At 40.0% G+C, this 27,874-nt stretch overlaps 5 protein-coding genes and 1 non-coding gene across 7 annotated transcripts; 4 read left to right on the forward strand and 2 right to left on the reverse strand.

Annotated features, from left to right (window-relative positions):
• Nucleotides 1-1,372: 1,372 nt before the first annotated feature.
• Nucleotides 1,373-6,186, reverse strand: zbtb33 (zinc finger and BTB domain containing 33). Of its 2 annotated transcripts, none has more exons than XM_085373214.1 (2): nt 5,748-6,186; nt 1,373-3,637 (listed from the first exon to the last, which is right to left on the reverse strand). In XM_085373214.1, exons 1-2 carry the CDS (start codon nt 6,058-6,060, stop codon nt 1,785-1,787), a joined length of 2,166 nt encoding a protein of 721 aa, XP_085229340.1. In that variant the 5' UTR covers nt 6,061-6,186; the 3' UTR covers nt 1,373-1,784. The 2 variants fall into 2 exon arrangements, with proteins under 2 accessions (XP_085229340.1, XP_085229348.1); XM_085373222.1 differs by lacking the exon at nt 5,748-6,186 and adding an exon at nt 5,391-5,441.
• Nucleotides 6,187-7,177: 991 nt separating this feature from the next.
• On the forward strand, nt 7,178-10,957 carry nkap (NFKB activating protein). The gene is made up of 8 exons (XM_085373234.1): nt 7,178-7,776; nt 8,050-8,130; nt 8,487-8,551; nt 8,639-8,734; nt 8,822-8,864; nt 8,950-9,147; nt 10,098-10,247; nt 10,565-10,957. Exons 1-8 carry the CDS (start codon nt 7,331-7,333, stop codon nt 10,737-10,739), a joined length of 1,254 nt encoding a protein of 417 aa, XP_085229360.1. The 5' UTR covers nt 7,178-7,330; the 3' UTR covers nt 10,740-10,957.
• Nucleotides 10,958-12,837: 1,880 nt separating this feature from the next.
• Nucleotides 12,838-14,030, reverse strand: ndufa1 (NADH:ubiquinone oxidoreductase subunit A1). The gene is made up of 3 exons (XM_085373243.1): nt 13,790-14,030; nt 13,618-13,707; nt 12,838-12,980 (listed from the first exon to the last, which is right to left on the reverse strand). Exons 1-3 carry the CDS (start codon nt 13,889-13,891, stop codon nt 12,960-12,962), a joined length of 213 nt encoding a protein of 70 aa, XP_085229369.1. The 5' UTR covers nt 13,892-14,030; the 3' UTR covers nt 12,838-12,959.
• A 779-nt stretch (nt 14,031-14,809) lies between these two features.
• Nucleotides 14,810-19,034, forward strand: upf3b (UPF3B regulator of nonsense mediated mRNA decay). Its single transcript, XM_085373253.1, has 10 exons — nt 14,810-15,018; nt 15,216-15,322; nt 15,409-15,515; nt 15,740-15,838; nt 16,018-16,128; nt 16,211-16,254; nt 16,330-16,518; nt 16,605-16,762; nt 17,238-17,553; nt 17,631-19,034. Exons 1-10 carry the CDS (start codon nt 14,908-14,910, stop codon nt 17,766-17,768), a joined length of 1,380 nt encoding a protein of 459 aa, XP_085229379.1. The 5' UTR covers nt 14,810-14,907; the 3' UTR covers nt 17,769-19,034.
• A 4,398-nt stretch (nt 19,035-23,432) lies between these two features.
• rpl39 (ribosomal protein L39) lies at nt 23,433-27,646 on the forward strand. The gene is made up of 3 exons (XM_085373264.1): nt 23,433-23,487; nt 23,801-23,904; nt 27,440-27,646. Exons 1-3 carry the CDS (start codon nt 23,485-23,487, stop codon nt 27,486-27,488), a joined length of 156 nt encoding a protein of 51 aa, XP_085229390.1. The 5' UTR covers nt 23,433-23,484; the 3' UTR covers nt 27,489-27,646.
• On the forward strand, nt 26,110-26,244 carry LOC146639105 (small nucleolar RNA SNORA69). Its single transcript, XR_014906966.1, has one exon. It is a non-coding gene; the product is annotated as a small nucleolar RNA SNORA69 (small nucleolar RNA).
• Nucleotides 27,647-27,874: the final 228 nt, after the last annotated feature.

Below are 27,874 nucleotides of genomic sequence, written 5' to 3' on the forward strand. Positions count from 1 at the left end.
TAAATTTAAATGTTCCCCACTGGTTTTGTTGGAATAAAAATGCTAAATCACACCCCAGAAAACATTTTTACAGGTGAACCAAAAGAAAATAAACCTTTATAACAAGATTTAAAGCCAAAGTCCTCACACAGCTGAGCTGCTAACCTTTCAGTACAAAAACAACAAGTAAATACACTCCCTTTTGAGCAAAACTACAGGATTTATCCATAAAACACTGTAGAATACATGCTACAAACTAGAAATGTGCAGTAGCACAAACAAGAAATAAACAGGCGCTGTTCTGTTTCTATACTGGCAGTGTGACCAATTTAAACTATGAGAAATGTTAACCTGCTGTCAAGAGCCCAAACTGGAGTGTAGCAAGCACAAAAACACACCACACATCACATACTGATGTTAATCTGTTTATTAAAAAGAAACCCTGCACGATGACATGACAAAGTACAGTTTCCCCTGTTAGTACTACTTGTACTAACCAATCACTACCCTCTGACACAGTGAAAAACAGAGCGGAAAAGTTATAACAAAGAGTTTTCTGCCTGAATGCTAAGTGCTACAGCTATTGACTGTAATAAAGCTCAGTTTATTTCCATCCTATCGTCACACGTGTAGGAGAAATCTCCAGCCTTCTATATGTAGCTGGGCAGATTTTGCAATTTTAAATAAAGGGAAGTGACAAAGTAACAGAAATAAAAATAAACATAAACAATGTATTTAAAGGGGAACTATTAAGCTCATTTCCAGCTCCATGCTACAGTGGCTTTGCATGACTCGCGATACAAAATAATCCTTATTTATATACTCACATATCTTATACTGGGCCTTAGTCTGAAACAAGCTGATTAAGCTCCTCCTATATTAAGATTGGGGAGAGCCCCACTGGTGAGACACAGACCCACTGGACTGTGAACGATGAATGAATGAGATCCTTAGATTACATACCGACCCTGTTTAATACGAGCATCCCCTGCTGTAACCGTATATTTTCAAAAATCTTAACAGGTCCCCTTTAACAGACAGAAAGTTTCTTTTCCAGGCTGCTACAAAAATTAAATAACTGCATACCCAGGATGACAAAATACAAATATAATGAAATTCATAATCAACATTCTCTCGCACAGAATGAGATTTAAAAAAGAAACGGGAATGATCGGTCCTGAAAATTCATCATATCATGTGTAATGTAACCAAAACTGGCTGCACATACACACAATAAGGCTTCATACATCACTTTAAATAGGTAACCCCATTTCCATTTCATTAAACAGGCCTCCGTTTAATGTCATTTCACGATTAAGGGAATGTAGCCTGTTGAAAAAATAAAACTGAAAAACAAAACAGCCGTTTCATTTGTGCTTCAGCTCATTTAGCTGAAATATTCTGGGCAATAAAGATACAGAGCACAGGTTTGAGCCAAGAAGAGCAATTTCTTTTTTTTTTTTTGCCTTTTCATTCATAAAAACTCTTCATTTCTATCATGTTTGAACCGCGTCCATTTCTGTGCTCACCTAATGTAAAAGATCATGGCCATTTTAAAAAAGCAGAGGAACATGAGAGGTACGGTCCCATTACATCGTTCACCATATAACTGAGCGCCACCAGCAAACTAGTACCTGTGTTATCACTACAGTATTAGTCCACTCATTTCAACTGACAGACTAATGAGACCGCACTGTACAGCTGAAACTATTGAGAATTGCGCAAAAATACTGTTGATGTGGAACCGAGGAGAAAGAGGGGCACCTAAAAGGCACATATAATAAAAGGAGTGGTGTCAGCTGTGCTTAGTAGTACTCTGCTGGACCCTGTGGAGGCGTGTTCATAGCTGTCTCCGGTTGTGCACGGCTGTTAGGCGCCATGTGAGCGTCGGGCTCAACGAAAATGTCGTCCCAGTTCAACATCCTGCTTTGGGTGGACGAGTGCATTGCTTCGCCGACTGAGGTTATGTGATGCACGCTGCCGTCCTCCGATATTACTGGGACCCCTGGCCCATCTGTAGTCCACGAGTACGACTTCATCTGCACTGTTTTACACGGAAGCAGGCGGTACAAGTTGTTGCCGCCGTCGTCTTTCTCCTTCCTCCCGCAAGGATCCTGATTGTGAACTTGCTTGCAGTGAGCGGAGAGTAACTGGTAGTTTATAAACATTTCATTGCACAACAAGCACTGGTACCTCCTCTCTCCTGTGTGGTGGATTTCATGTTTAGTTCTGTACTCGGCCAGGGCAAACACCTTGTTGCAATAACGACACGGGTACTTCTTTTCCCACGAATGGGTGTTGAAGTGACGGCGCAGACTTGGCAAACACACGTAGGGCCGCTTACAGACAATGCACACGTAGAAAGTCTTTCCATCCATGATGAGCTCGTAGTGGTCCTCGAGCTCCGTTTTGGTCCTCTTCTTGTTTGGTCCTGCCTTGGGTGACACGGGTGTTTTTTCGAAGGGTTTCAATGGTGTCGCCATAAAAGCTCTCTTCCCTTTATTGGCTTTGGAGCCTCCTTCGCCTGGATCTTCTTTCACCGGGACAATGTCATACGTATTTTCTCCAATATTGGCATACACCTTGCAGCCTGACGAAATAGAGTCGATTTCCGTGGCTGTGCTGAGCGTCACTGTCTTTTTACCCGTTATAGCAGATTTGGGAACATTTGTTTGAAGTGTCGAACTTTCCGATAAATCAGAGAGTCTTATTTTGAAGTCCCCCTGCTGAGATGAAGTAGACACTTGCTTCTTGTGGACTCCCATTATGTCGCTGTTTTCAGGGGGCTGAGAGGCACTCGATGGCTCTGGGGTCAAACTGCTTGTTCTGGCTGGTGTTGTGGGAGCACTTCCTGAGTAAACTCTGGCAGGGGAAGACGAGTTGTTGGAGCTGCTGTCCGGGCTCTGTAGAGGGCTGCTGTCTATTAAAATTGGTTTAGGACAGCTGATGCTGGGAGGATTTGAAGCAGATGGTTTCGAGGGAGTGGTAGCTTTGTCTTTGCATTCTGAAACTGCATGATTTGATTCTACATTTTGGCTTGACGGGACATTTTCTGAATCCATTTTCTCCAAATCAATGACTTCACCACAGCCGACCACTTTGTTCTGACTATCTGTTTTCGAGACAAACAGAACGTCGCTGTCCGAGTCCTCCTCGTTATCCGCAGGCTTGTTTACCTGATTGAACTCCTCCGCAGATATTGAGAAGGACTCTGTGATGATCGGCATCATCTCTGTAGATGAGTCACTTTTGCTTTCTGCCTCCTTAGACAAACCAGGAAGGCCCTTAACTTGTGATAATGGTGAACCCAAGTTTGCAATGAACTTTACTCCCAGTATCTGCCCGGCATTGATGAGCTCTTCGAGCATGTCAGAGCGGACTCTGACAATCTTAGAGCTATAAATATAGTTGAGAATCTGCTCAAAGATCTCAGGCCTGATGAAGCTTAGTTCAATCACTTGCCCAGCCACGGTAAACAGCTGGTGGAAATACGTACTTGAGGCAGACAGGATAGTTTTGTGAGCTCTGAACTTCCTGTCCTGTATAATGATGGTGATATCGCAAAATAATCCGTGGCTCCGCTGCTCATTCATGTTCTTCAGCACAGCTGCTGAGTACTGTGTGTCGGTCGCAGATATCAGCTTCAGACTCGGCATGTCTACAGAGAAAAAGCAAATCATAATCAAACCTGTGAATGCACAACAACGTGAAGCAAGTAACATTTATTCATATCCAAAGCATTTTTCATAGAGTCAACAATCACTAAGTACTAAATAAAAGGAAATGCACAAAAAAGTTTTTATTTAAAGAAATAGAACTACAATTAAAAAATAAAAGTTAAGTGGCATTAAAAAAAATGAAACTAAGATAAACAAAGTACAGGTTCATTTTTAGATTTAAATTGAATATTCACATTTTGAGTAATTTTTAACTTAATAAGCAACTATATTTGGTCGGTTTTTATTTTATTTTCCTGGTTTCTTACCGTTTTCTTCCTAAATTTTGGGATAAATAAAGTTGATCTTATCATATTATTATATCATGTCTTAATTATAACGTGCCACCATGCAGAGCAATGTGAGTTACACAAGTTATGTCAACAGATAGTAAAAGAGCTGGCTCAAATTCAGTTTTGCCATTTCCTGCATTTCCAGTTCTAACAGGAACATCAAAACAACCCAGAACAATACATGAGGAGGTTCAGCCTGAATCATGGCTCATGTTTTGGTATAGCTAGAGTCATGGTGGTCTAGGAGCTATAGGGCCCTTTTTTTGGATAGAAACAGTTCACTCATTGGTCAGTCTGTTAACTCAGCATCTGCAGGCGACTGTTTCAACTAATAATAATAAAAATAATAATAAATTGTTTATTGCTTGATAAACTGAATAATGGAAAAAGGAGAGAAAGTGGTTCAATGGGACACTGTATAATATAAAAGAGTATAGTTGAAAAACTAATGTTTAAGCTAACACTTTACACTGCTACTACAATGTCTTCCAAATATTACAAACTAAAGGCATCTTGTTCTTTTTGCTGATTCCATTTGAGGTCACTATGACCCACTCTTACTGTATCCTTGCATCTTCCTGTACTACATTAATGAATCTTCTGTGGTCTTCCTCTTATCCTCCTGCCTGGCAGCTCCACATCCAGCAGTCTTTGTCCAGTATATCCACTAACCTTCCTATGCACAAGTCCCTCTGACATACTAATTTCTAATTATGGCAAAATCTTCCACTCTGCCACCTCCAGCTTGGCCTCCTATATTTTTGTTAGTGGATTTATTTATGCACATAAAAAAATATCTTAATATAGTTCTTGGTATCCAGGGTGGGTTTTTTAGTTTAGCTATTATCGGTTTCAGTGTTACGTTTGTGTCTTTTTTACTCACTGTATTATAGGAGATATACATTTTGGCAGTTTAGATCATGTATTATAATTTCAGTCACAGGCAAGTGAACATCTTCTCCTTAGCAAAGACTAAACCTAAAGTGATCATCTGTATGTTTTTAGTTTAGTTTTTGTTAATTATAACCTTGGACAGCATAATTCCGTTTCTGTGCACACAATGTCAGACATGCTAATTACGTTAGCCTGGCAACAAAAACAAAACCGTCCCTTAGCTGGCGCTAGGTAAACGTTAATTTGCGGGACATTTTTAGCCTCTTGTGACACCAAGGCAGATTGAGGAACATATTAAAAAGACATTAAGGGGGTATTAATGCAACACTGAGAGCGCAATTATTATCTCTACTGAAGCTTTTAAGACATCTATTGCTAACAAAGGTAGCACCGTTTCCTCCTTAATGAATCGCGGCCCGCTGTTTAGCATACTATTAGCATGCCTCTAGTAGAATAGAGGCCAAATCGAAATCCTCTCTAACAGCAGCGTTAAATTGATGAGGTTTACCTGCAAACCTTGATGATTTTGTCAGGAGTGAGCAGGGTGGCAGCCGGCGGATATGTTAATGAACGACAAACAATGGCTAACAACAACAGAGAGCCTCACTTTTCATTCTCAGCCACCAGGAGTCGCAGTCGTAAGCGATTATAAGCATTCAAATGCAAACTATGTGGCTTTAAAGTACATTTAAAAACATCGTCCTAGCTTCATATAAATACAAATAAAGCTCAGTTCTGAGGTTATTTCAACTGGAAACTGTTTACTTTTTGCACGCCGGTTAGCAGCGCGATAACTGCCGGTTCACAAGTCTCGCCTTCAAAATAAAAGCTCACAACGGTCACAGGTGAATAAACGAATAAGTACCTGCAGAATAGCGTTTGAATTCATCCTCTCTTTTTAGGCTGGAAGCCGGCGGTGAAAGGCCGTTGAACTCTCTCTGAAGTTGATCGTACATCATCTTCCTCTTCTGGCCCTGGTATGGGTTATACTTTTCCGCGTGTTTTGCGTCGTAGTGCCTCTTCATATTGAACTCCTTGAATAAAACCTTCTGCTTGCAGATCAGACATGTAGCAGTGGTTTCCAGTTCCGTGAAAAAGTACTCCTTTGCGCATTTCTCCTCCACGGGCTTGCTCACGGGTTCCGGTTTTCTTTTAACTTGAACTATAGAGAGCGACATCTCGACGTGCCGAGCTGCTCTGTTTCTTTGCTGCTAAAAAGACTCAAATTTAGTGAACACGCAGTCCAGTTTCCAGAGATGTTGAGTTGAGCAGTAGGAGACACGACCGTGTGTTGGTCGGTTAAACCTCGGTAGTTCCGGTGGCGCGTGAGCGCGTTGCGAAAAACCGGAAGTTGGGTTTTTCACAGTTTTTCACAGCCACAAAACTCTCGGACTACCCCGCGTCCCACCCCCCGCCCGACCTTGTAAATGCAAAATAAAATAAATCAATATTTTTTTTTGACCTGATATAAAATTAATGATTTTTTGTTTATTCATCCCATGTTTACCTGTGAAAAATAGGCTAACTAAAACAGAATTATTACTGAATTTTAAAAAAAAAATGTACAAAGAAAAATTTTCAAACATTTTGGAAATTTCTATTTTTATTCTTTGGTTAAATGTTTAAATTGTAATGCCTACTCTAAAATGATTAAATCTGCCCCTGACAAATCTCCCCTCATATTAGTGATTAATTAATCTAAAGCTAAAACAGAAAGTAATAAAAAGTAAACTCCAGCTTAACATTTGGAAAAAAATAAAAAAGATATCAAAACCACCTAAGAAATTATATATTTTTTATAGTTGTTACTGTTGCTATGAATTTAGAATAAAAAAAATTAAGAACAGCCTATTTTTTTTCTTTACATAGTGATTATATTATACACTTCAGTATAATTCATACCGTATTTCGTTTTTCACAATACATATTTATCAAGAGTACACAGTATACACAAATTAAATTAGTTATGCTTTCCTTCTCAGTTTTGTCATCTGAAAATACTGACATGCACATAAACTGTCTACAAGTATACATGCAGGAATATTTCCCTATAAAACTATTCAAAAAAAACTTAAAGAAAGTATAAGCCAAAGAAACATAGATAAATATCCTAAATTAATCTGACTGGTTTTACTGGGACTTATTCCATACATATTGCTAGTAATTATGCAAGTTTTGAGGATTTTTTCTTTTTTACATTATTTTAATGCAAGAAAATTGTGTTATATCAATATGTTGGGAACTGTTCTCTATGACATCTGACGTCGGATTCTTTTTTGGGACGGACCAACCAGTACTTCCTGTTATTAAACGCTCTCTGCGTAGGGAGAAGAAGATAAACTGTGTGCGACATCTTTTAAATCTCCTCTTAGATACTGATTACTTAGATACTAATTACTTAATTACTTTTTACCCCGTCCTGTAGTGAGTCTCTCACGGTCAGAGGGCATGCCTCTGTCGGATCGATCGAGTTCTGACGGCGGCGGGGAGCCACGCAGTCCTCGGGCCCGTAGACCTCGGACCCGCTCCCGCAGTCGCCATCGCAGCGGCAGTCGCGACCGTAGCTTGTCTCCGGACAGCTTCGGACCCAAACTTCCTAAGCCACGCAACCGTGAGAGGGAGCGAGAGGAACGGGAGCGTCGATTCAAAGAGGCCAGAAACATTAGACGGATCCGCATAGGAAGTCCTCATCGTAGCCGCTCCAGGTCCAGATCCAGATCAAGATCAAGGTCCCGATCCAGAGAGCGCCATAACAACAACAACAACAGCAGCCACAACCACAGCAACCACTGGTCCGAGCCTCCGGGAAAACACGGCGGCCTCAAAGATGATTATTACTACGAGCAGCAGAGGGACGACGCTCAGCGGCAGAGACAAGAGGCTTTTATCGCCAGGTATGAAAAGTCTAACATCACTGTGAAAAGCTATCAAAGCCTGAACCCTGCAATTCCCATAATACAAATCAGTCCTCAGGTACACGAGCCTATTGGTGCATTTTATGACGTGCCACCACTTCAGATGAACAGTCCTCTGGAGGTGGAGGGCTCGTCAATGCATCTGTTACCAAAAACCAAACGGATGGAAGCCGTCCTCTTTTGATTTGCTGCTAATCTAAGTGTAGTTTGACATTTCAGTTAAAAACACGTTTTTGCAAACTTGTGTTTTAGGCGCCTGCAGGAGAGGGAGAGGATCGGTGAGCTGGGTTGTCCTGAAGTTTGGGGATATTCACCCAGAGTGAAAGAGCCAGAGTAAGTGAGGAACATACTGTTAATTTTGTGTTGGGTTTGTGGAGACACATGTCTTTAAAACTGCATTTATTTGTAAAAGATTTTTTTTAATTAAAACTGTCTTAAATTCTGTGTGTCTTGGTCTTAGATGTTTTTAGTCTCATCACCGTAAGAGTTTCTGTTTCGCAATGACTTTGTTTTAACCAATTTTTCCACCTTTTAAATCTTACTTTTCCTGTTAAATTTTATTTAAGCAGTTATTTAAAAGGTCTTGATGTGTCATACCTGTTGGCGCCCTGGCAGAGACATCAGGCGTTGTTCTGTCTTATTTTCAGGTATCAAAAATTCTTTTCTGTATTTTTTTTCACCTCCATCAGCTCCGATGAGTTCACACCAGTTGAAGAAGACGAGAAAAACAGCAGTTCAGAATCAAGCACAGAAGGTACACAGAGTGTGGACACACATAAATTACAGCAATCCAACATTTTCTGTGAATTTATAACAAACCCATTCTGTCTGTTATTATCAGAAGAGAAGAAGAAGAAAAAGAAAAAGAAGAAGAAGTCCAAGAAGAGAAAGAACAAAAAGCACTCAGAGGACAGTGAGCTTGAATCAGATTCGGATGGTAAGATGAACGAAAAGCACCCTTTTTTTGTTTTGTTTTTTCTCTAATCAGATTCATCAGTTTAACTGTCTTGTTTTTGTGTTTCAGAGGAAGAAATAAAGAAGAAGAAAAAGAAAAAGAAGAGCAAAAAGTAAGTTCTGATACGAAGCTGTGCATCAGCTCTGTTGACGTGGTAACAGCCCATTTGACTAACCAAGCATCCTGTTTCCCGTCAGGTCTAAGAAGTCCAAGAAGAAGAAGGCGAAGAAAAGCCGGAAGGAGTCCAGCAGCGACTCCAGCAGCGAGGCCTCAGAGGACGAAGAGGAGGAAGATCCCAATGGGGTGATGTGGGTGGAGAAAACCTCCATGGATGAGCATGTGGTCGGCCCCGAAGCTCCTCTCACTCACATGTCTCAGAACGATCGACCTTTGGAGTGAGTCACTGTTCGGGGTTAATTCCTGCATTAACAAACTTAAAGAGAATCAGAATCAGAAACTTTATTGTCATTGTCATGAGAACAACAAAATTAAGAATGGTCCCCGATCATTGCATCATCCCTAGCAATATCAAAATATAAATAAAACAATAAAATTCAATAAATAAAATAGATAGAATACTTAAAATACTAATAAGATATAACAGTAAAACATTCACATACATGCTGTGAACATTTCCAAGTCCTGATGTTCAAAGATATCTCAGTTAGTCCTGTCAAAACAGTCCTGCAGCTGCTGAGAGGCACCCTCTGGCCATATGGTAATATTCTTTGTGATGGTAAGAGCAGTTTTCTTGAGGGGGGCATATGCAGGGATTAGAAACAGTGACAAGTGGTCAGACTGACCCAGATGTGGCAAAGGTCTGGCCCTGTAGCCCATTTTGATGTTGGAATAAACTTTGTCCAGAATCTTGTCACCCCTAGTGGCACACTTGACGTGCTGGTGGAATTTGGGGATTGCTTTTTTCTTAAAGAGAAAAGCATCTAACCCTAATGTAGTTTGTGTTGAATTCCCAAACACAACTGCTGTTTACAGTGGAGTGTACCTGTACAGCACAGTACAGAAAACTGATTAAATGTCTGAAAACAGAAAAAATAACAGAGGTTACGTATTTTCAAACTTGCTTGCTAAACGGTGAGCTTGAAGACTGGGATTTTTTTTTAAAAAGTGATAGTAGAGTTGACTTTATTGAAGATTGCTGATAATTGATTGGGTCTTTCAGTTTTATTTAGGCTATAAAAAAAATAGAAATCACCGTGATTCAGTTTATCAGATGTGACAAAATAAGACAGACTCTGTTAAACATTTCCACCACACAACTTGTCTAAATCATTTGGCAGAATTTTTGATAAAAGCTTCTTTTTCTTTTTTTTCCTCCTTCCTCCAGTTTCGGTCACGCCCTGTTGCCAGGTGAAGGTGCTGCCATGGCAGAGTACGTGAAAGCTGGCAAACGTATCCCAAGAAGAGGAGAGATCGGTCTCACCAGCGATGAGATCGCAAACTTCGAGAAGTCTGGTTACGTCATGAGTGGCAGCAGGTACGTAATGTTTAGAAAATGGAAATTTTTCATGAAAAATTAGGTCAGCTGACTGCCTGAATATACTGAACGATCAGGTTTTTCTATCAACAGATATTCCACGATCTGCATTACATCTTATCTTTTACAGAAACATACTTGTTTTTCCCCGAGGGGAAAAAGAGCTGATTGCTTTAAATGTTGTTTAATTTCTTTACTAATCTCTGCACATTGTAACATTTGCTTTAGCTTGTGCTCTAGGCTGGGTTGAGTTGAGCAGATCCAGAAGCGTGTTCAGCTTTTCTTCCTGTAATACTGACAAATTTTTCGCCCCGCAGACATCGTCGTATGGAGGCCGTGCGTCTGAGAAAGGAAAACCAGATCTACAGCGCAGACGAAAAGCGAGCCCTGGCATCGTTCAACCAGGAGGAGAGGAGAAAGAGAGAGAGCAAGATCCTGTCGAGCTTCAGGGAGATGGTGTACAGGAAAACCAAAGGCAAGGAGGAGAAGTGAACGACCAGTTTGTCTCCTGTTATTGGAACCTTTACTCTTTGTTTGGTGACCTGAGGTGTAAAGCTTTTTTTTTCCTCTCAGTTTGAACTGAGTGTACAGTGCAGAAGTGTTTTAACTGTAAAAATTGTGTCTGAGAAGTTTTCAGTTGTATTCTCCTTCCCTTTTCTATCCATCTCTTGTAAATCTTTTCAAATGCTCCCAACAAGAATGTTAAATAAATTTTCACTATCATATCTTGTTGCCATTTTAATATTTCTTTCTGTTTTTGCCGGGAGTTCTACTATAAGTGATAAATGCATCAAGAGTAGAAAACAATTTAGGAAAAAAAGAGCAGTTTGTAGTATTATTGTTTTTTAAAGTGCAGGAGGTCCTCAGACTGAGTGAACCACTTAAATAAGGCCTTTTTCTTTTAAAACTAAGTAACTGATCTTTTTTTTTTGTGAAGAGTTAATTGTAGCATATTTAAGAAAGCTTGGCAACAATGTTACCTTCAAACTCTGAATATTTAAAATAAACATTTGCCAGTATTTTTGAGCAAATATCTGAGCAAATAGCTTCTTAAGAACAGAAAGGAACCACGTGAAAATTTCAGTACTTAAAAAAAAAGTTTGAGCTGTGTTGTAAAGTACAGCCAAATCAATTTTACAGCCACTCCAAGACCACAGTCTAAAGCAAAAGTCTGCTTCTTTGTTCCAAGCATTTTCTTTTTCATTTCAAAATATGTATCAGATATATACTGCCGGGCCAAAAAAAAAAATCACTTAAACGTTTAAACGTTTGATGAAATCAAATCAAAGAAAAACAACAGTAGAACTCAGGGCTATGTTTAATAGCATTTCCACACGCACAATGCGAAGAGAACTCAAGGGATTGGGACTGAACAGCTGTGTAGCCATAAGAAAGCCACTAGTCAGGCAAACTGGAAAAAAGGGTTTCAATTTGCGAGGGAGCATAAAGATTGGACTCTGGAGCAAAGGAAGAAGGTCACATGGTCTGATGAGTCCAGATTTATCCTGTTCCAGAGTGATGGGTGCGTCAGGGTGAGAAGAGAGGCAGATGAAGTGATGCACCCATCATGCCTACTGTACAAGCCTGTGGGGGCAGTGTTTGGTCTGGGGTTGCTTCGGTTGGTCATACAGCAGCAGTATGTTCTCCAAGAATGAGGTCAGCTGACTACCTGACTATACTGAATGACCAGGATATTCCATCAATGGTTTTTTTCTTCCCTGATGGCACGGGGATATTCCAAGATGACAATGCCGGGATTCATCTGGCTTGAATTGTGAATTAGTGGTTCTGGGAGCATGAGACATCATTTTCACACATGGATTGGCCACTCCAAACCTTAACCTCCTTGAGAATCTTTGGGATGTGCTGGAGAAGGGTTAGCGCAGCAGTCACAATCTACCATCATCAATGCAAGTTCTTGGTGAAAAATGAATGCAAAACTGGATGGAAATAAATCTTGTGACATTGCAGAAGCTTATCAAAACAATGCCACAGCGAATGCAATTGTTTCAGCTTCTTTAACGTCATTACAGTACATCAGTGGTCAATGTACATTTACTTCATCTGTTTTTTAAAACCTTTATTTATTTACGAGTTGAAAGTCTTGTGACTTCTAAGATGTTTTTCACTTGTGCAATTTCTAAAAATTGCTAATACAGAATTATTGTATTTTTTTTCTTACAGGGGATTTTTTCCCCACAGCGTTTCATTATTGCTTGTTTATATGAACATTTTTGTAAGCACAAGGAGGACAGTAATAGAAGTTTTTTTTAAAAACATATTTGTAAAAAACTGAAAGACATAATTGAACTGTATTGAAAAAAATGTATGGATTAAGATCACGTCTTTTTGTTTTGTTTAACAGTTATTTGTTGAAGCCACTCAGAACAATAAAGTTAGTTACAGTTAATGTGATGCTGCAGGAATTGTATTACAGCTAAATGATAACAGCAGGTACTGTTATACATCTCAAGTCCAGTAAACCTGTCAACATTTAAGCAGATATAAAAAAATAAATAAATAATAGTAACTGCACTCCTCCTTCTGTTACTGGTAGAAATCAATATAAGAAGCCTCACAAGATTCCCAGTGTGTGGAAGAGTTTAATCACCCATCTTAAAAGACTGAAAAACACAAACAACTGAATGTTAAATATAATCTTTTAATGTACAACAAAGAACTTTCTTCTCCCGGGTCTCTCCAGGTTCCTCGTCAGTGGATGTTCTCAAGTCCCTGGTGAGAAAAAGAGAAACAAATAAGGATTAAACGTAGTTATACATGAGCAGCCATTGTGTTCATTTAAGCTAATAACTCATTTTGTGGACTTTTTAAGTCTCCTTTTATGCTCTACACATGACTAACACCCCCATCGCTGCCTGTAAATCCTCAGTATTTTACAAAGTTGATGGATTTTGGTGATACCTGATGACCGAGAACAAAGAAGACCACCGTGTGGTACTATATGAGGCTATAGTATGGCATCTGGTTATTTAGCAGAGAGCATATGGGATGATCAGTTTGCATAATTATATAGTTTAGGTTAAAGTATCATTATAGGAGACAATTGGATAAAAATTATTTCTGTGATGAAGTTATAGCCATTTGAAAACGCACCTATGTATAGATGCACCCCAGATCCTGCAAATGTGCTACCAAGAGTGCCTCCATGAAACGACTAACTGAAACAAACCTAGGGTTTTGAAAGTGCACCGTATTTGCACATACTGTTTTTTATGAAACTGTGCACACTACTGTCGGGTAGTTTAAGCGATTTTTATATTTATATGCAGTTGTAGTCTCAGGGGAAGGCTGTAAGTTGGACACTTTGCTATTCATTAGCATTACTTATTATGGGCAGAGGGAAGCTAACCTTGGAGTCAAAGTAGCGTCCGGTTCCTGACACTCGCTTGTCTCTGTCCATGAGATACCACTGCCACGGAACCCGAGCAATCCTTTTCTCCTGCGGGGGAAAAACACACTCTTTATAATCCAGCAGTCTGGTACACAACACGAGAACCTGCTGGCAGCGCCTGCGTCCTCACCTTTCCTCCGTTAGTGAACTTGTGGATCTGCGCGGTGGCGACACCGGGGATGATCAGACACACGGTCATGATGCCGAGTCCGGGCAGAATTTCATACCACATGATTACAGCGTCTAACTGTCAGGGGACAAAGAGCAACTTCGAGGACAACAAAGTTGCCCCAAACCTACCTAACGCTGTTTATTTATCCCAGAAAGTAGCAAAATGTCGACCGTCAGCACGACCTACGTTCCTCTTCCAGGACAAGACAATAACTTCCTGTTGAAGAATTTCAAGATAAAATACTTCAATTCAACAATTCATTTTGATCGTAAATTTAAATCGATGATTACTTGATTAAATTATCCTTTTACTGTCAAAAGACGAAACCGATCGGACATGGATATGTTGGGAGGAAAAATAGTGGTAAAAATTCTATAATAATTCAAATTATATGTTAATTGTTTTTTATGGACACTTGTCATTGGAAAAAAAAACGTACAAATGTTTGTTTAGCTATTTATAGGTCAACGTTTCGCTATTTCTTTATTATCTCAAAAATTTTAGTTTAGAGTTAGTCTGTCTCCCCCCCGCCCCAAAAAAAATCGACTTAAAAGCACGAAATTTTTAATTATGCACTCTTTTTAAAAAATCCTGATTTATTTAATTTCCTTTCCTTTCGTTCGTTTGTTGTTGTTTTTTGTTTGTTTTTTTTTTGTCTAGAAATCCCCAAACACGACGTTGTTAAAACAAACAAACAAAAAACCCACGAACTCAACCGTGTGAGCTTTTAAATTGAAGTGTATCTGAAAGGCGGAAGCTCTTTTTGGCTCATGCTAGCATTATTTCTTTCTAACATCATTAACTAACCTTTCCGAATAATTCCTTTCAGGGACAAACTAATTAAGAATGTAAATAAAACAACACAAAATATATTTTAGTTATTAAATTAATTGCCTAGGCACAATTGAGTTCATGTGCAGCGCCCCACTCCGGCGCTGATACTGAAGCGCAGCGCTAACCGTCGGTGAGGAAGTTCTAGTTACTTCGTTCACTAGCAGAGGCTAACTCGCTGAAAGGTAAACAAGTCAGCTGAATGAGATGAGACCCAAGTCCCGGATTAAGTAAAGTTTGCCGCAATGAAGGAAGACAAAGAAAACAATCGACCGAAGGAGAAAAGGGTGGAGATAAAGTGTGAAGATGGAGAAAAGACGGAGAAGTCCAAGGAAAAGAAGGAGGCCATGACAAAGGTAAAACTTGCTAGCTGCGTTAGCTCATGTTGCTATAAACCGCCAGGTTGATAAAATTGCAATATTTTTATGTTGTAGTGTTTTATCATCTTTCACGTGTATAATGATACAGTGCGCGTGAACTTAAGAAATCTGTTTATCAGCCCCAACTTTGTTCTCCGGACAATAACTTCACCTATGATTAAAAAAAAAAATAGATTGTGATCAGACGACTACCACCAAGTCTCACCAAAGAGGAGCTGGAGGAGCAACTGCAACCGCTCCCAGAGGTGGACTATTTGGAGTTCTTCTCTAACGACACGAGGTGAGTTTATCTGTAAAGATTCCCTCACTGTTAACAAAAGATAAATATACTCGTATATGTGTGACACATGTGTTTTCCTCTTTCAGCCTTTACCCTCACCTCTTTGCAAGGGCTTATATCAACTTCAGAAACCAAGAGGATATAGTCCTCTTCAGAGATCGCTTTGATGGATATGTATTCATTGACAGCAGAGGTAACAACACCCAGCACGCCCATGCGGGCGGTTTATCCTTCAAGCTCGGGTCCTCTACCAGAGGCCTGGGAGCTTGCTTATATATATATATATATATATATATATATATATATATATATATATATATATATATATATATAGGGAAGAAGTTACTAAACTGATTTAAAGATTTCCGTAGGAAGGACCCGAAGTTTCATCTTTTTCCACATGATGTTTACGAACAGGTCAGGAGTATCCTGCCATTGTGGAGTTTTCACCTTTTCAAAAAACTGCCAAGAAAAGAAGTAAAAAAAAGGATGCAAAGTGTGGAACAATTGTCGAAGGTAAATATATTCACCCCTTGATAAATACAATTCATCTACTGTAAAACAGCATGTCAGAAAATAAGGAAAAGCATTATAGGTCCACTTTAAGTGCAATTTAGGAACACATATAAAGATACAGAAAAAGTAGTCTTGCTATAATCATTAATGTGTTTATTTGTGTTTCATTTGACTTTAAGATCCAGATTACAAAAGGTTCCTTGAATATTACAACGGGGACGACGAGAAGCTAACGTCTACACCTGAGATCCTGTTGGAGGAGATTGAGGCTAAATCAAAGGAACTCGTTGGTATGTTTCGCAGTCAAATACTGATAGTTTTCAAACAAACGCACTGCAGAATGAATAATTTTTATCATTTCCTTTGTTCAAGCTAAAAAAACAACTCCTCTGCTGGACTTCCTGAAGAATAAACAGGTAAATAAGTTCAGGTCGAGATGTGTATACATTGCTGAAGGCTGGCCTCACACATTTTGTTTTAATGTTCTTCAGAGACTCAGGGAGGAGAAGAAAGAAGAGCGAAGGAGGAGGGAACTCGAGCGCAAACGTCTGCGCGATGAGGAGCGTCGTAAGTGGAGGGAGGAGGAGAGGAGGAAACGCAAAGAGGCAGAGAAGATGAAGAAGCTCGAGAAACCGCTGGAGAAGGACAAAGACCAAGCTAAAGACGAGCCAAAGATAAAGGTGTGTGTGTGCAGTAGTTGAAAGAATAAGCTCAAAACTGTGTCCAACTTTCAGTACTTGATGCGTGTTTACTTTTTCTGTTGTAGCTCCTGAAGAAGCCAGAGAGAGGAGATGAAGGCAACCCGGAGAAGCCAAAAGAGAAGTCCAAGAAGCCAGAGAAGCCAAATAAAGAGGACAGATCTTTGGGAGGTTCTGATCATAAGAGACGTCAGAACATCGAGCACAAGGAGGATCGAGGAAGGAAGTTAGTTCATCACTCTTCTTTTAATTGTCCAAATACATTAACCTTCAACCCTCAAGTGAACAAGCTATTTTAGGTTGACCCCATTATATTTAATACCGGAATGATGTTAATGCCAGAGGAGGTTTGAGCTCTGTGGGTATTGAGCCAACAAAACATTGTTGACACTCTACTAGCCTCAGCTCTCTCTGACTTCACCTGATCTCTCTTTGTGGTTGAGTTGATGTGGTTATTTAATACTTCCACTCTGCAATAGCACTGCTTACAGTTGATTGTGGAAAATGTAGGAGTTCCACAGGAAGACTGTTGTTGTTATGTGTGTTGGTTGTTTGTTTGTTTGTTTTTTTTAAATAAATGTTTGTAAAGGCAGACTACATGGATTGCTACTTGATTTTAATTAAGAGGTGGCTCAATACTTACTTTCATATAATGAAAATGGTCCCTTATAGGTTCAGTCAAGCTTGTGCTTTTCCCACAGAGGGGACGAAGATGGGCGGAAGGAGTTTAGGGAGCGTGACACGGATCGAGACAGAGACCGAGAGCGCGAGAAGGAGCGTCGGCAGAAAGAGAGGGAACGCTTCAAGCGACAGGATGAGGAACGTCGGAGAAGAAGGGAACATCAGGATGGAGATAACTCCTTCAAGAAGCGGGAGGAGGAGGTTAAAAAAGATAAACCCTTGGAGAAGAAGAAGGGTGAAAACATGCCAGACTCCCCACACACTGAGAAGCCAGAGAAGCCTGCTAAGGACAACAAGAAGGAGGACGGTGGGAAAAGAGAGCGGCTACGGAATAAGGTAACTGCCCGTAGGTCTTAAATCATCACACGATTTCATCCAGTTGTGTTTCTGAGCCTGTTCTTTGTCTGTATCAGGACCGGCCTGCTATTCAGCTGTACCAGCCAGGTGCAAGAAGCCGCAACCGTGCTGCAGGAGGAGGAGCTGAATCCAACTCCGCTGACAGAAAGCCAGATACCGAGGCTAGGAAAGTGGCTGAGAAAGAAGACGACTGAGCAGATTTCTACCTGCAGCATTTTTACGTTTGGTGAAGAGAGAGGAGACAGGCCTGTGGGGCTCAGAGCAGCAGAGTGGCATCTGGAGGCCACGTGCAGCACAGCATCAGGGTCTCCCAGTCTCAGAGGCAGAGGTGTGATTGTGGAGCCTGTTAGTGCCTAAATGTGACCCTGTTTAGTTTTGTTTGATCAAAGAGGTAAACTTTGGAAAGAGTTTGGCTGTAGGGCACATTAGTGAAGCCAAAGCTTTCTTGGACCACATAAACTCAAAGTGACCTTACTTCAGTAGCGTTTCTCTGATGGAAAATGTGTGGTAGGCGCTGAAAACTTTAGCTTTCAACTTGTCTTTCATCTAAAACTCACTCAAACTTTCCAATCAGTCAGTATTTCTACATTGCAGAGCTCTACAGCATAGTTTCTACACTCCTTAATGATTTTCCTTTTGTAGCATTGGCACTTTCAGTTTGAAGTGTACACATAAAAATGACACCTTTGGCTCAATCCCAGCATCCATGCTCACAAACCTTTGAGTTGTGCTTGTGTTAAATGTGTGAGGGCTCACTGGTACACGTTTTAACTCCTCCATGCACACCATCCTTAAGCCCAGTTTCTCCAGACTTTACCTTAGGGAACTATTCACAGTTCACAGGAAAAGCCAGCAAGTGAGAGGAGCAGCCACCCAAGAAGTCAACGCAATGCACTATATGCCTTATTACACTTTTTAAAAACGTATTATATTTCGACTAAATCAAGTAAATCCATTATATGACAGGTCGCTCTTGTCTCCTCTGTTAGATGGGAGCCTGGAACACAACAGATCAGACAGACCCTAGGCCACAATAATAGAAAACCTATTCTGGCTTTAAGGTTCCTGTTTATACCATTTTGATCCATGTTATACTCGCACACTCACATTACTGCTTTGAGGGTTTCATGTTTAGGGCATAGGGTTCGGCTTTACTCTGCTTGGATAGCCGTACAATTCATATATAACATGAACTGGCAGATATAATCTGCGCTTCTGTTATCTGGGATCAACTGTTTTCATTTCATTCAGTCAGTGACAAAGGAGAAACAGCCATTTTGACTAGACTGGCATGTAAAATTGGAGCTGACTCGACCAATCTGTGGCCTTTCCTCTTTTTCTAATCTCAAACTGTCCTTAAAACATTCATCTGCGATGCTCTAATCTGAATGCAGCATGGAAACATATCACTGCTGGTGATGCTAACATACTGTAGCCTCTTTTGACTACTAATAAAAGAGATCGTCACTAAAGTCTGAGTATCTTTTTTTTTTTTAAGGTATGAAGTGATCCAGTATCTGGATTGTTGATCAGTCATAAGTGGGGGAAAAAGCTAACAACCTAGCAAATACTTTGAGCTGTGTCTTTAGCTTGTGTGCAGTAGAAAGAGACGCCACACTTAGTCCTTTGAACTAAAGAAATAAACAATTGTCCATCAAAAGAAGTGTAAGAATGTTAATAAGGAACTCACGACCTTGTGCTTGGATATTACAGAATCAGCATAACTCAGTACAAAGTAAAATATTCACATTATAAACTCGTGGTAATGACACAGTTTACATGCAGATCTATCCCAGATTATTGTCTGCAGACAAAACAAAAGTAAGAATAAACAAAAGCCTTTTTTGGGGGGGTTATTATTTCGTTTATCCTGCAGGTTGGACCTGGAACATAACGACGCGGTTTGCCGTGAAACATTTAAATGAAATAGATTTGCATGACAAAAAAAAAGTAGGTGTGCTTGGACTTTGCTGTGGACATCAGCAGCAGGAAGCAAGGATAAAAGCGAAGCAGCAGCACTTGGAGGTAATGCTACAGCAGCAGTTTTTCTTTGGGTGTTTCTTTTTTTTAAAGCTGAACTTCAAACTGTGGGTTAGTGATGTGACATGACTGAAAGGCTCAGGTGAGAATGTGCTTCGGCTTCTTTCCTTCTTCCGTTCATGTTCACTTCAGCCAGAGAGGTGCTACTATGCACGGTGTACGAACCAGAAGGAAGTTGGCTCGGTGTTCGGAAGCTATTGTTACACTTACAGCAGCATAATGTGTTGTTTCCAGCTGGATTCATATTATTTCAGCTCACCTGTCTGGTATCGGAGCTTCATATGAGGTGTGTGAAAAGGGGCGGAAAAAGGAGAAAGTAGTGCGCCTATAAATGAGCCTGCAGGAGCCCAGGGACTCTGAAATAAAACCAGACTAGTGCAATTCAAATGGATAGATAACAACGATCCATTCTGTAGTGTTACACTGCATTTATCTCGTTTTCTTTGTTTATCTTATTTTTCTTCATGATTATTACCAGATGGATGCAGGTGAAGGCAAAATTACAACCTTTAAATGGGATAAGGAGGATTTGAAAAGTCAAAAAAGAACAACAAAGAGCCAAGGTGCTCCCAACCTGTGGAAAAAATGTCACGGCATCAGCGGTTATGTTAGAGACATGACTGTCAAGACTGCTTTGGTGCTCTTTCAAACAGGTGGTGTTGTCATTGTGCCATTGAACAAATGCTCATTCAATGGGGCAGCTCAGTTGGAACTGAGAATTTTTCACCAGTAAATGAGGCAAAGCGGCAGTTGGATGCAGAGACAACAGGGAGGGCAGAGAAAACTTAGAGGATTTATATCACAGTGAAGGAGAAGTCAGAAGTTTGCTTCGTTCATTGTGGTCATGAATGTCAAGGTAATTTGGGGCTTTTTGTTATTTCTTGAGCTGTTTCTTTTTCCAGGGTGGAATGATTGTACAGCATACGACTTTAATAACTTAAAAACAGGAATTGGGATTTTCTCTAATCCACACACAGTAACAACTATATGGTATACACAGGATCAATGATGTAGATACACTCAAATCTTTTAATGATACTAGTAATAACTGGTAGTTTCTGTTTGCCAGCATAAAGCGGATTTATTTGACATCTTGATGCATGCTCAATCATCCAGGTAAGTAAATCTCCAAAAGTTGATTCTGTTCATCTGGACTTTTGGAGATTTATTTGACAGCACTCACTGGGTGGACCAATACTCAGGACAATTAAAAAGTTCAAAGAACTCAGTGAATATCTAAAAAGGAGAAATGTAGGTTTGCACAAATTGGGAATATGTCTTGGAATAATTTCTAAACAACTACAGTCAAGTTTTACATCTACATCCTGCTCCAAAAATCGACACGTTCAAGTTTGACCTAAAATTTGGAGCTGCCCACGTGGAAAAGCCAAATGCCTTCTGGAGAAAAGTTTTTTTCATGGTCAGACAAGACCAAGATTTGACTATTTGGCCACAGTAACAAGAAATACGTTCAGAGGAGTAAAGGTGATGTTTTCAAACCTGCTTAACAGCAGCTGTACCAAATGTGAATCATGGTGGTGGTAGCATCATGCTCTGGGGCTGTTTTGCTTCCAGTGATACTGGTACATTGCACAAAGTGGATGGAATAATGGAGGAGAGGACTACTTATTTTTCAACTTCGCCTCAAATCAACAGCTACATGGTTGAAACTTGAATACAGCAGGGTGCTCCAAGAGGACAATGATTCTAAACACACATCAATATTCGTTTTGAAATGGAAAAATCAGGATAACATTAAGCTTCTGGGCCTCAGCTCTATTGAAAATTTGTGGACTATGCTTAAAAGCCAGGAAACCAAACAATTTAAGTGAACTCTATCAATTCTCCTAAGAAGAGTAATCAAATGTCCAGCCAGAATAATGCCAGAAGCATCTGCTCGAGATGCAACTTGCTAAGGGACATTTAACTTAATATTGCATACTTCAGGATTAATGAAAATCCAAAATAAATTCAAACCCGTGCACCCAGTTCTTGTTTTTTAAGATCATTAAAGATGCTGTACAATGTTTTTACCTTGGAAAGAGATCAAGAAATCATTAAAAGCTCAAATTACCATGACATTCACAATGACTTCCACTGTAGCATAGCAAAATAAATAAAAATATAAATAAAACTCCTTTTCTCCACTTGTAGTTATGCTCCTACTTCTGTTTTTTTCTGTTTCTTCTCTAAAATTCATCTTAGGATTTGGTGAGTGACAAGCATCTGTATTATGTTGTCTGTGGTTTACTGAGTATAGACACCTGAGGCCAGCACTATGGCTTCACTGAGGCTAACAACAGCAATCAGGCTAAGCGATGACACAAAGGCAGTCATCAACTCCCAATCTCACAATGACGCTTTCACATGAAAGAGGCGGTGATGGTGGAATATGACCAAACACAAACAGGGACGTGTCTGCTGGCAGCATTGCGGCTCATATTACAAAAGAAAATACAACTTTTATCTTTGAAAATTTTTAAGAGGTTAAACACAGTGCAGGTTGGAAGCATGTAGCATGTCTATCCAAGCGGAAGCCAGGAAGAAAAACTGAAGGAAAAAAATGCCATTAAAACAACAGTGAATCTGGCAAATTAGAATAAGTGAAGAATGGATCAACCATCCAGTGCACAACAGAGGTGTGGAAGAGGGTGGAGCCAGGGTGGAATGGATGGAGACAGGTGTCAGGGTTCATTTCTGTTAGCAGGATCACAGCAAGAGTGAAAGGGAAGGTTTACAAGGTGGAAGTGAAACCTGCAAAGCTGGAGGTGACCGAGTTGAAGATTTTCACTGGGAGTGACAAGGATGGACAAGATTAGAAATGAGTACATCAGAGGGACAGCTCGGGTCAGGCTATTTGGAGACAAAGTTAGTGAGGCAAGTCTGAGATTGTTTGGACATGTGCAGAGGAGGGATAGTGGATATACTGGACATGGAATCTTGAATGTGGAGGTGCCAGGCAGAAGGAAACATGGGAGACCACAGACAAGATTTGTGGATGTAGTGAGTGAATGATCTTTCTGAAGAGCTGGCCAGGTGGCAGAGATTCAACCACAGAATGGGGTGTGTACTGTCCTTAGTGATACTGTCTGCTTGCCTTTTCTCTCCATGATGATGGCACAGATTGAGTCCAGATGTGGGAGCTTCATCTCAACAATGTGCTTTGCCATTTTCACCACTTGGTGAAGATCTTTCAGAAGTGCAGATGGCATACCACACTGGTTCACCATTTATCAGGATGGATTCCAGTGTACTCCTGTTAGAAGTTCAGTTTCTGAGGAGGCCTGGCCTGCTGAGGAGTATGCTAGGAATAAGATGAGACGGAGGCAGATGAGCTACCATGGCAACCCCTACAGAGACCATATGAAAGAAGAAGAAGAAGAAGAAGAAGAAGAAGGTCAAGTAATGACTAAAACCTAGACTTTAGGATTTTAAAGCAGGTACTCTGCTTTAAAATCATATATTGCAATTTTATAGGGAAAAAAGTTAAAAACTGGAAAGTATATCAGAAATACATTAACTCCTGTGATTTTGTGTTTCTTGATCAATTCAGCTATGGTGCTCAAAGACTTTAGATGCTTTAGATGCTCTGTGACCATATTGGTGTGAAGTGACTACCGGGTAAAACTAAAAAAAACTGAAGTCAGTTATCCTGTTTTTTAGTTCAAGGCTCCGGCTCTGTGTGAACTATCTCTTGAATGAAAGGCAAACCGTTAAAACTATGACATGTACTTCCTCTAATGACACGTTGGTGTCGCTGTTTGTAGGACGTGGAACAGTTTTTTGGACGCTTATTGGTCAAAAAGCCGTGGCGTCACTTCTCTCGTTCTTTTCGACCACCGCCATAGTGGGGAAAGGACTGTGGAGAAAATGGTAAATAGAAAATCTACAAACATCCGAGCTAGCATGGCTTATTAAAGTTCCCCGAAACCTTAAGCATTTAAAACTAAAATTATTGTCACGATAACAATGTGTATGTTATACGAGAAAAATGAGATGGAGCATATTAAAAGTGCTCAGTGATGCTAGCCGGTACGGTGGTTCTGCGCATGCTAGCGGCCAGCTTGTTTATTTTAGCACTGAAAGCTTTAAAAAATTAGTTTTAAACCAGAAGCATTTGGTTAAAGATGTATATACTTGGTGTTTTAAACGATTGTGCTAATACGGTGTCTTTTACGTCTTCCAGTCGTCCCACAAGACTTTCAGAATCAAGCGCTTCCTCGCCAAGAAGCAGAAACAGAACAGGCCGATTCCTCAGTGGATCAGAATGAAGACCGGCAACAAGATCAGGTGAGCTTACCATGACTGATTTTACCTGCCCTGTGCATCTTGTAAGGCCGAGAGCTGACGGTATACGGGTTCCCACATTTGTACACGTTATTGTAGTCATGTAATCCACCTCTGTTCAGTGCTGCAGGCTTATGAGAACCAAGACAGAAAAGGGAAAGTTGATTTTTTTTTTTTTTCAAAAAAAAGCTGTAAAGTGTCTAGTTTCAAACATTCTTTCAAGCTGCATATGACCATTTAAGATTAGTATATTTATTTTCATCATGTCTCCCCCACCACTGGAATCCTCTGCCTCATCCTTCTCACCCATAAACATGCTTATTTGTTCCCAACTCAGAATCGGTCAGACCAGATTGAAAGAACGTTTAAGTAACATCAGGTCCATTAGAACCTATTCCGGTCAGCTGGTTTTCAGGGTTTTCCATTGGGTCATAGTACCTGATAGCAGGTACTTTTTCAATACGTACTTCGCCAGGGTCCAAGCGATCTGAAAAAGCAAACAACCCCACACATATTAGGTGGCGCTGTAATAGAAAACGAGTCACCCTGATCAGAGTAGGTACTAATGGGAAAAGGGCCAGTCACTTTTTAGGTTTTATACCTTTTTTTAGGACTCCTTGCTGTCCACATCAACAGCTTTGTCAGTCAATGTAATCATTTGATTGTTGTGTCCTGCACATCCCTGCTTCCTTTATTTTCCATTTGTGAATTCATCAGTTCTCTGTAATCCAGTCATAAGGCAGGCAAGGGGAGAGGAGAGATTTGAATACTCTTGCATGAAGTGCGGCCTCATTGCCGTTTAAGGAGAGAAAGTTTCTAGTTAATAATAAACTTTAAATAAATCATTTAGTTTTGCTGTGGAAAAAGTAGAAGTGTATGAATATATTTAATATTCTGTAAATAAATAAATAATGATAATTCACTTAAGTCCCGTTCAATGCTAGATTAATTTTATTGTAGCATTTTAATGCATATTGCAGCCATTGTAAAATGAATGTATCTTTGAAGCTTATAATGACCCCGTTGAGGCTGCTGTAGCTGGTGCAGCAATAAGTGATGTAGCTGATGTTGTTGGTGAACTTTGATATCACACTGTATTCTAGGGCTGTTCGATATAACAATATATATCGGATGACGATGTAAAAACGTCTATCGTTTCATTTTACGCTATCGTTTGTTTCGTGGTGTTGCAAAATAAACTGTTTACAACAATATTTTTTCATGGTTTTGATGGTCACTGTAGTGACTATATTCATTTGTTAAAGTTCTCTCTTTCTCTTATATTTAATATAACCACACTACAGACGGACAAGCGCCTGTTTTTATGCGTTGTCATTATCAACAACGACGGTAAAACCATCGCGTGTCCGCTTGTTTATTTTCCACATAAACCTTTTCACAATAAAGCTCAAGATCCTGTTGAGACTTTTCAAAATAAACCGAATCACGTAAAAGAGTATGCAGAGTATTTACAGATGAGAAGCAAAAAAAGAGCCGTCAGGTGCTAAAAAATAAACCTTAGACTCAAACGTTAGAACAGGCTTCTCCCCGCAGCACGCCGTGTAATAAATACTCACAAAGCAAACGGCGGCCGTTACAACTTATGTCTAAAAATGTATCGTTTCATGCATCAGTTAAAACACTCGACTCCAGCTACATGACGCGCAGCTGGAAACACTTCACGCAAGTCGAGCTGCCCGAGATTCACAGAATTTACAGAAAATGTTAAATTTTCGTGATTTATATCATTATCGGGACAATATAATTCTTATATCGGGATATGAGATTTTGGTCATATCGCACAGCTCTACTGTATTCCTAATATTTCTAGCACAGTGTATATCATCGGAGATGCCTTTAAGCCTCTTTTCCCCTTGTTGCAGTGGTTTTGAATTTAACTTGTAAATTTGGTGTCGAAAATATTTGTGCTCATGAAATTTCCTTAAAGGTGGAAATCAGTAATTCCACCGTGCGGGTTGTTAAGAGTACTGCAGGGAGGATAGATTAATTTGAAAAGAACTCCATAATTTCAGGTTTTTGTGATGTCAGCGTTGCGATTAGGTGGTTCACAGATGGCTCAAATCTTAGTGAAGCTGAGTGTCTGTTTAAATGGGCTGTCAACATTCAGTTTCATTGCTGAGCTGCACGTGTTATCAGGAAGTGCTGACGCACCTGAGTGTAATTGCAGGGAGGAACATCATCTCATGTAAAGCAGGTCTGCAATTGCAGCACTTAGTTACAGTGGAGTGCTGTCATTAACCCTGCTGAGAGCATGTTTCTGCTGCAGAGCTTGTTCTCTCACTTGCTGTGCCGGTGATGAGGAAACTCTGTAGCCGAACACTAATGACCGATCTGCTGTTCTTTGGCTCCGTCATCTTGTATAAACTCTGTGGATGCCATGATTGCCATGAATACTGCAGTGATTTAGTGCCTGTAAAAAGTGACATTATTTCTAATTATCTCTTCAAAGGGGAATTTAAATTCACTAAATCACTATAGGGCTTTGTATTGATTTATAATATTTATCACACTGAAGAATACACAATGTACATGCTGTGCTGGAGAATCTGAAACTAGACGCACATCAAACAACTTTGCATACTCTGAACCCGTGAACCAACGATTCATTTGAATATTTCCTTGGTGTGGAGCATTATTAAGGAAGCTCTCACCACTCAATAGAGACTGTTAAAGCTACTATTTACATGGTTTTGACCACTTAAATTGTTGTAAAACCATCTTAGTGTTTTGAAAGCTCATGTGATGCAAGAGATCTGACACCATGGGAGACTGTTCTCATTACCCAATGATTTGTGATGGACTAATCCTTGCTCAATGAACATTGGATGATCCTCCTTTGACTTAAAAAAAAAAAAAAAAAGAAGACCACAAATAATGAACTTTTAATATGATCTGAAACTGGTTGTTGAGCCCAAAACGTAATCTTGCAAGGCTTTACTGAGGTCACAGACGTTTGTCTCGAGTTTGAAAAAGACCTTTAGTCTTCTTGTGAGCAGAAAAGTACTCCCCTTGTGGTCATTTAAAGGATTGCAGGTTTAAGGTACTTAGCTTCACTTTTCAGTACCTGAAGCATTTTTCCACGTTTTATACTGTCTGCCTGTGAGTTTGACTTTTGTGAAAACTTGCATACCCCCATTTTGCACACACATAAATTAACTTACCAAAATAAATCTCTTTAAAGGTATACATTTATTAGGAAGAGCACATGGTTAGGTGCATTTAGTAATCCATTAAGTGTTCCACGGTGGCAGGTTGTACTAAAATCACATTTATTAGCTACACTGGTGTTTGTTTTTCCTGCTATAATAAGCTCCCCCAAAAAATTCAGTTTATTTGCAGTTTGACACCAAGTAAAACCATCAGCAACAGAGATAATATTAGCCTTTTATGTTTTTGTACAGAGAGGTTTTAATTCTTTCCACTCAGGGTTTGACAGCGTGACAGTTTAATAGTTTGCCAACATCAGAATCTCAGTGTTTTCCTCCTGACGGATTTATTTTTTGTTCTTTCATTTTAGGTACAACTCCAAGAGGAGACACTGGAGGAGAACCAAGCTTGGCCTGTAAACATGAGGCTCTGTGGATCCCAGCATCACAACATGCGCCAGGAACTCCAGCTGATGGACTGACTGCAGGGGACAAGCCATGTTATCTGGAGCAGGAATCATTTTGTACAGATACTCTGGTTATACTCATGTTTGACAATAAAAGATCATTGATCAAATGTGAAATGCTTGAGTGGCGTCTTTTTCTCTCCTGCAAAGTGTTTACTTTTCTCAGGAAAATCAAATATGTAGAAGCTGCCATGCTGACACAGCTCGGCAAAAAGAAGCACTTGGACTGAAAGGGGGTTTGTGTTTGACCACACAGCTAACACTTCTGAATCACAGTTTCATGGAAAACTGTTCACTTGCTGTTTAGTGTGAATTTGACTTCTGACTTTGTAGTCTTTG

The sequence above is a fragment of the Diplotaxodon limnothrissa genome, linkage group LG2, assembly GCF_057381915.1.
Source record: "Diplotaxodon limnothrissa isolate DT_005_m linkage group LG2, D_limnothrissa_male_GT1.1, whole genome shotgun sequence".
NCBI lineage: Eukaryota > Metazoa > Chordata > Actinopteri > Cichliformes > Cichlidae > Diplotaxodon > Diplotaxodon limnothrissa.